We start from the raw sequence: 8,134 nt of genomic DNA on the forward strand, positions 1-8,134 counted from the left end.
AATTAGTGTATGTTATGGTGTAGTATGGCTATTATGGAAATCAAGTTGTGATTGGGTGTTTAAGAACATACTTACTCCTCACTCTAAGATAATGGATAGTGCAAAGTCTCTAGTGTTTACTTGGCTTAAACATAGAAGATCAAATTGTCACTATAAGTGGGCTGAATGGTGTATTTGCCCACTGAAATGTTTGTAATAGTTTTAGTACAAGTTGTAATCCTCTTTCTTGATTGCTCTCATGACCCCGTCTAGTAACTTGCTAGACGGTGGACCTTAATAATATTTGTCGGTTCTAAAACAAAAGAAATCTATCGATTAACTTTTCAGTTAAAATGTTAGTTTTCAATTGAGTGGAGTCAAAATCTCCATAATAAAGCTCTTCTACGCATACAAAAACAAAATATGTGGGTGTGAAGTGTTAAGTTTTCAAAGCCGAGGGGGCTCTTAAACCCCAAATAATCAACTCCCGCTATGATGCACGCTCTTTCTTCGTCTCTCTCCCGCTCAAGCTAGGGTTTTTGCGCTACCCTCTCTGATCTGCAGCTAAGCTACCATTCGCGTAAGTTAAGGTATTAAGTTATGGATCGTACGGTTTCTCACTCGTTTCGTTAGAATCTTAATTTCAGCCTATGCAGTTTTTCAATCGTAACTCGAAGGAAAATATTTGTACTCTTTTAACCCAATTTAGTATCAGCAAATGTATTTTAGGCTACGTTACTGCAATCGATGGTGTAGGATGCTTTCAATATGCTAATCAAAACACTGATGTGGCCGATGTATTGGAGAATGTTTGCTAATTGTGTATTTGTTCCTCTTAAATGTCAACAGATCATACACAACGATTGGACGTGACGATGCCTCGGTTAGATTTTCTAATTTTCTTCTGTTTTTTGTTTCTTCCTAGTATTGAATTCGATATATTATGGCTATCATGAGTGTAATGACTTGAACTCCCCAATTTGGTTGAATTATACAGGTATTACTGTGACTATTGTGACACTTACTTGACGCATGATTCTGTAATTCCTCTTTCATCCCCTCTCCATCAATTTCATCTTAATGTTGATATTGATTCCATTGTAATTTGTAATTATGTTTTCATATGGTATGTATTCCATTGTAATTTGTAATTATGTTTTCATATGGTATGTATTTGCTATATGGAGTAGTGGTATTACTTATGAATCAGGGATTACTATGCCTCCATGAGTGGGGGTGGGATTTTGCTTTATTTTGGTCTGGAATGGTGGTTGAAAAGTTACCAAGAGAAGAGGATGAGGATCCATTTTTCATTTCATTCAAGTTTGATATACTGTCTAGGTTGATGGATCATGCCCAAAGTGTTGATGGGCGAACAAAATCCATTTGAATCCATTTCTATTTAACTGCTATGAATAGTTTTCTTACAGTGATGTGATTGACATTTTTTTTTTCCTTTTTCTTCAGCCTTCTGTAAGGAAGCAGCACAATGCAGGGTACAAACACAAGGTACTGTTGTTCTGTGTAATCTGAAAAATTCTACTACAAGTTTATAAGATTTGTCTCTAACATGAACATGGGTGTATATGATATACAGGCAAATGTTCGAATCTACTATCAGCAATATGAAGCACAACAAAATCAATATTTGATCGACCAAAAGGTGAAGGAGCATCTTGGACAAGCTGCTGCATATCAGCAAGTTGGTGCTGCTTACAATCAACTGAGGCCTCGTCTTCCTATTCCAATGATGCCAATTCCTGGGAATCCGCAGATGCCAATGAACCCATCATTAATCCCTGGAATGAGGCCACTTGCCCCTTTGCCCAGACCCATGCCTGGTACTCTTCTACCCAAATCCTAATCATGCATCCTCTTCAAGTGTTATGTTGTGACTAACTTTTTTATTTTCTTTTGATCTGCCAGGATATCCTGGGATGCCTCCAATGTTCTCACCACCGGGCACATCTTCCATGCCCGGTCAGGTCAATCCGTCCATGCCTGGTCCCGGTCAGGTCAACAATGGTATGCCAAGGCCAATAACAATGAATGCTCCAGGGAGCTCGGGAACCCCAACCCCAACCCCTGCTTCAGGTGCACCCCCAATGTTTAACCCAAACATGTATCAACCCAACCTGAATGCACCGCCATCTGGAGGTTTTGAGACTTCAAATGCCCCTGCGCAATCTCAGGAAGCTGACCATTGATCTCTTTACAATTTACAAAACACTGTTGTGTCTTTTTTTTTTTTTTTTTTTTGTATGAATCCTGTCTTCTCTAATACCAGCTATATTCTTCAATATTTTAGAATTCACCTTGTATGAAATGCCTCATTGAATTTACACTTCGTATTTCTCAGTATTTTGAAGGTGAAAAGATGGTAGCAAGCAGTTATTGCATGAATTTTAGACCTAATATACCGCAAGCACTTTCTTTTTCGTACAAAGAAAGCATTTGACAAACGTATTTTTGAGTTTTTCTTGCTATATAACCAGAACTATGTATTGGTCTATTGGATTTGTTTAGTTTTTTTTTTCTTAAAATTTTTAATTTTATATAAAGTTGGAAGACAAATGACGAATGGGCAACAAACTGTTCTGTTAACCCCTATCGGATGGTAAAACCTGAATGATATAAAGATGTGTTGGGTTTACATATACACTTTCTCATTTTGGTCACTTTGAATGATGAGGCTTTTAAAATAGCATATCCCATAGTGAAATCTTAATCTTTCAAGCCTGCAACTGAAACCTATTAGATCCACAATATGCATGTTTCCTTCCTATTCATCCATCCAAATAATAAAGTATGTTGCTATTTGGTTATTAAAAATGCCAAAACTCGAGATAAATGTCATAATTTGGTGCAAAATACGTGTAGCACAAAAGCATGTGTATTAAATTTGTAAAAAGTAAAAGTGAAGGGACTATTTGAGTAATTGATTTAAAGTTAGTGAGAACTGAGAAGAGAGGATAAGGCAATTCAAGTTATTGAATCTCCCAGTTTTACAACAGTGACGCTGTTTCTCTTTCCGGACTCTGACCTGAACCTAGGGCCGACGTGAAAAATGGCGATAACCGTTGCGTCTTGCTGGTTTAATGCGTTAGCCTCCACCAGCACTTCTCGCTATACAGTCTCTTCCCAACGGTTGTTCTCCGCGTCACAAATACCGGCTACTCGTTTAGTCATTCCGAAAGCTGTTAGTCAGAGTCAAAATCCGAGGAAGAGAACTCCCAAGGAACATACTCACAAATCGTCACCTGAGGTATATTAAGTAATTGAACATCGTGAGCTCATTAGTAACGTATGTGTAAATTCAGTTTGAGTTTTTTTAATGTAACTTATTGCTGTTCCAGTTAGTTCAGTTGTCATGGTGGTCAGGTCACAGGCGGTCTATTATTCGTTGGTTTTTAGTTTATAGAATTTTCTTTTTGCTGATTAAACCTTTTTCATCATTTGAACAAGATTCATAGCTGCTTGGGATTTTTTGAGCGATCGGATTTTGTTTCTTCCTCAAAAGAATCTTGTGTGATATAGCCAATTCAAGAACACATTTCCCTAAGTTATATATGCTTCTTATAGTGACTTGGTTGTTGAGCATGCTTATTTATTTGTTTGGTGTATTTTAATCCAGAAAGAAGCTAATTCTCAAAAAATTTCAAGAAGATCAAGAGATGAAAGAAAATATTCAGATGCTGACAATCGCAGTGGTATTAAAAAAACAGAAAAACCTCAATCAACAGCTTTCAAGTCATTTGGTACACAGAGAAAAAGTGCTAAAGGTTTTATGGGTAACTTGACGGATCAACAGGTATTGAGAAATTTTATTCCAGTTCATAATTCGATACTTTTCCTTCTACTGATAATGTAGGGAACCACATTTAGTAGTCAAGGGGACATCATCCAACAGTCAACTGTTTGACCCTTTATCTGTAAAACGATCCCTAATTTACTTTTCTTTCCAGGCTGAGACTGCTAAAATTCAAGATGCTGCCTTTCTTAATGCTGTTGTGAAGGTAAATCTAACTATTTTAAACCAAACTCCTCAGTCTTCACGAATATTAACACCCTATCATTTTGTCTATAAATTCTTATATTATGCTTCTGCATCTAATTAAATAGATTTTTTTTTTAACCTGAGAAAGATACTAAGGATATCTTAGATCTTATAGTGTGGCTTTATGCCAACACCCTTGTAGTTCTCATTGCTCACCATGGTTAGTTAAAATTGTTTGTTTCTTTATTTCCTTCAGGTTTATTGCACTCATACTGCACCTGATTACTCTCTTCCTTGGCAAAAGCAAAGGCAGTTTACAAGTACAGGAAGGCATGTATTGATCCCTATACCTTCCTAGAGAGAAAAAGAAAACTTGTATTATTATTTCCTATGTCCACAGTAAAATGATTGTTTGTCATTGTTGATGCAGTGCTTTCATGATCGGTGATGGAAAGCTTTTGACAAATGCTCACTGTGTGGAACACAACACACAAGTAAGTTTTTACACTTACACTGTTTATTTCTGTATGACTGTATCATGTCAATCATCAGTGGAGCTTTGTTGCATTCTGTTTGTTGATTTCACTGAAGAGGCCAATGTTAATCTAATAATATAATAATATTGCAGGTCAAAGTCAAGAGAAGGGGTGATGATACCAAGTATGTGGCTAAGGTATACTTTTAAAATTGAATTGTCGTAATTCTTTGGCATCAAATCAACATCGTTTTTATTATTAACAAATGTTTGTACTTGACAGGTTTTAGCTAAAGGTATGGAATGTGACATAGCTTTGCTTTCAGTGGAAAATGAGAAATTCTGGAAAGGAGCCGAACCACTTCAGTTTGGCCATTTGCCTCGTCTTCAGGTTAATAGCCCTGTCCACTTCCCACCTGCTATAAATAGAAAAAAAAAATTGGTTTATGCATTTTGCATTTTCCTCAACAGGATGCAGTTACTGTTGTAGGGTATCCGCTTGGAGGAGACACCATTTCAGTGACCAAAGGTGTTGTATCTCGAATAGAGGTTTGTTCACTTTCTCAAATTCTAGTCTGGGTTCTAACTGTGTATAAAAGTAAAGTAATAGACTAATAGTGTTGGTTTGTAACTGACAGGTTACATCCTATGCTCATGGATCAGCTGAACTGTTGGGCATTCAAATTGATGCAGCAATTAACCCTGGTATGCACATCATGTGTCAGCTCATATTTTACTAATGCCATGTTTCTTCCTGCTGTAACCACTGCTTATACCAGCCATTTTGTAGGTAATAGCGGTGGTCCTGCTTTCAATGATCAGGGGGAATGCATCGGTGTGGCATTTCAGGTAACTAACTAACTAACACTGTAATATTTATGATCTTCTTCTTCTTCTGAAATGAATGGAATGGTATTTTTAGGTGTACAGGTCTGATGATGTTGAGAACATTGGGTATGTAATTCCAACAACGGTTGTGTCTCACTTTCTGGATGACTATGAGAGAAATGGGAAGTACACTGGTGAGAGAATGTATATTGAATTCAATCAAACATATTCATATGCTGTTGTTAGTTACATGAACTAATCGGACTGATTTGATGAATATACATTGTTTCAGGTTTCCCTTCCCTTGGAATATTATTGCAAAAATTAGAGAATCCAGCTTTACGTGCGTGCTTGAAAGTGCCATCTAATGAGGGTGTTCTTGTCCGCCGTGTGGAACCCACTTCCGGTGCCAGCAATGTTTTGAAGGAGGTATTATTTTATTTTCTGGTTTACAAATGAATAAAGAGATGCTCAACTCAACATACTTCATTATGTATATGTAAATATATTTTTTTTACAGTTTTTGTTATTTTTTAGGGGGATGTGATTGTAAGCTTTGATGGTGTAGATGTTGGATCAGAAGGGACAGTTCCATTCCGATCAACCGAACGCATTGCATTCCGCTACCTCATTAGTCAAAAGTAAAGCCTTTAACCATTTATTGTTGTCATATTTACAGTGATTTTTTCTTTTTTTTTTTAAAAAAAAAAATTGTAATTATCATTATATCCCTACCAACCTCACATGCAATGCAGGTTCACTGGTGATACGGCAGAGGTTGGTATCATCAGAGCAGGGGATTTCATGAAAGTCAAAACCGCTATGAATCCACGAGTTCATTTGGTAGGATTTGAACAAATTCACCTTCTAATATGAAAATATTTTTTACTTGTAAATATTGAGTTATTGAGTATGTATGTATGTGTATAGGTACCATATCATATTGAAGGTGGTCAGCCATCATACTTGATAGTAGCTGGCTTAGTTTTTACTCCTTTGTCAGAACCTTTGATAGAGTAAAGACTATTATTCCCTTCCTTTCATTAGTCTAAAGTCTAAAGTCTAAATACTTTTTTATTTATCAAGTACTTGCTAATGCTTTTATCTTTTATCCTGACAGTGAGGAATGCGAAGACAGCATAGGGGTAAAAAGAAAAAAGAAATTTGATTACTTTTTTTATTAAACACACAAGCTGGTTGGTTGGTTGGTTTAGAGTTTAGAGTTTAGAAGTTGATGATTTGTGGTTTGTGTTTCTTTTTAGCTGAAACTATTGACAAAGGCACGGTATTCCATGGCAAGGTTCAAAGGAGAACAGATAGTGATCTTGTCACAGGTAGGTATTAAATATGAGTTATGAATATAAAACCTTTCTTCAAATGGTATTTGAATGTTTTGACCATGTAATGTTAATGTATTCAACTTACTTAGGTATTAGCAAATGAGGTTAACATTGGGTACGAGGATATGAGCAATGAACAGGTATGTATGTATGCATGTATTTTATAAATTAGTATCAGAAATATTAAGTTTGTTTTGTTGTGTAAAATGATTGGACAGGTTCTGAAGTTCAATGGAACCCGAATAAAGAACATTCATCATCTTGCTCATCTTATTGACTGTGAGTAGAGTTGATTCTGATTCTCTGTAAAGAAAGAAATTTTTTTTGAATATAATTTATGGAAAATGTTGGTTGGCAGCATGCAAGGAGAAGTACTTGATATTCGAATTCGAAGACAATTATCTTGCTGTATTAGAGCGAGAGGCTTCATCAGCTGCATCATCATGCATTCTTAAAGATTATGGTATTCCATCCGAGAGATCTAGCGATCTTCTGGAGCCATACGTGGACCCCATTGGCATTGGCATCGGAGAAAACCAAGTGATGGATGACAATGATCTTGGTGTTGGTGACACACCACCCATCACAAATTCAGAGTTTGGTTCTGATGGGCTTCAGTGGGCTTAGCTTAATTAACAACTTGTAGTTGTAAACACACTCAGTCAGCCATTTTTTTTAGGCTTAGGCAGTTAGGCACCAGGCACCAGGCACCAGCAGCAAGTGGGTTAAGTCAAAGTTTGAAATACGGGAACTTATTTTTACTGCCTGCAGAGAGGAGAGAGATACAAGGAAGTTGCAGCAAGCAGCGAATGGACAATTCAATACATGATGGTAAGCAAGCAAAACCATTTGTTGTACTTGTAGCTGTAGTTGTAGTTGTAGTTGTGTCATTATCTCATTATTTCATCATTTATAGGGAAACACCCAAAGTTTAATAAGTTCATTTTCAACATTATTTATTATGGAAAATAAAATCAAAATTATAGGTTACATTTTAAGTCTAATTCACCAGGGATTGTAAGCTTTTTCTGTTCCCACAAAAAATATTTGAAAAAAAAATATGATAAGTTGATTCAGATATTTTATGTGTTGGTAGTAGGGTTATTCAGAATTTTTACCATTTTGATCTGCTATGGGGTTATTCATCGCTGAGTTACCATGTTTTGTCTACTTCGACTTTTTTTTTTCTTCTCAGAAGTTGGTATTTAATATGTAATTTAGGACAATATACAGAAAAGCCAACATATTTTGGCAATATTTTTTGTGTTTTATGTCATATTTGGGATGGAATTCGTCATCAAAGGCCAAAACCATTTGTGTTCCTTTTAAAACCTTGCGTTCCACCAACACAATCACTGTAAGAAACCAAATACATGATGAACTCAAATCCAAAGTTACAAACCTGATTAACAGAAATACAGAATGACCAAATCAAAAATAAAAAAATCAAAAGTTTGCTCCTGAAAAAATAGGTCTTCAGATATCAGATGAAAGAACACAAACAAAGTTATGAGA

The 8,134-nt window shown here is 36.1% G+C and overlaps 2 protein-coding genes across 3 annotated transcripts; both read left to right on the forward strand.

The window, feature by feature from the left end:
- Positions 1-444: 444 nt before the first annotated feature.
- LOC111892469 (U1 small nuclear ribonucleoprotein C) lies at positions 445-2,355 on the forward strand. Of its 2 annotated transcripts, none has more exons than XM_023888512.3 (6): positions 445-569; positions 829-862; positions 977-1,019; positions 1,447-1,488; positions 1,577-1,820; positions 1,906-2,355. In XM_023888512.3, the coding sequence occupies exons 2-6, from the start codon at positions 855-857 to the stop codon at positions 2,184-2,186; spliced, it is 618 nt and encodes a 205-aa protein (XP_023744280.1). In that variant the 5' UTR covers positions 445-569; positions 829-854; the 3' UTR covers positions 2,187-2,355. The 2 variants fall into 2 exon arrangements, with proteins under 2 accessions (XP_023744280.1, XP_023744284.1); XM_023888516.3 differs by having other exon boundaries at positions 479-559.
- A 612-nt stretch (positions 2,356-2,967) lies between these two features.
- Positions 2,968-7,609, forward strand: LOC111892480 (protease Do-like 2, chloroplastic). Its single transcript, XM_023888522.2, has 20 exons — positions 2,968-3,244; positions 3,614-3,790; positions 3,945-3,995; positions 4,233-4,306; positions 4,407-4,470; positions 4,605-4,649; positions 4,735-4,842; positions 4,923-5,000; positions 5,090-5,156; positions 5,242-5,300; positions 5,374-5,473; positions 5,572-5,708; positions 5,817-5,920; positions 6,035-6,122; positions 6,210-6,295; positions 6,400-6,424; positions 6,542-6,613; positions 6,709-6,759; positions 6,838-6,898; positions 6,978-7,609. Exons 1-20 carry the CDS (start codon positions 3,047-3,049, stop codon positions 7,244-7,246), a joined length of 1,914 nt encoding a protein of 637 aa, XP_023744290.1. The 5' UTR covers positions 2,968-3,046; the 3' UTR covers positions 7,247-7,609.
- Positions 7,610-8,134: the final 525 nt, after the last annotated feature.

The sequence above is a fragment of the Lactuca sativa genome, chromosome 5 (assembly GCF_002870075.4).
Source record: "Lactuca sativa cultivar Salinas chromosome 5, Lsat_Salinas_v11, whole genome shotgun sequence".
NCBI lineage: Eukaryota > Viridiplantae > Streptophyta > Magnoliopsida > Asterales > Asteraceae > Lactuca > Lactuca sativa.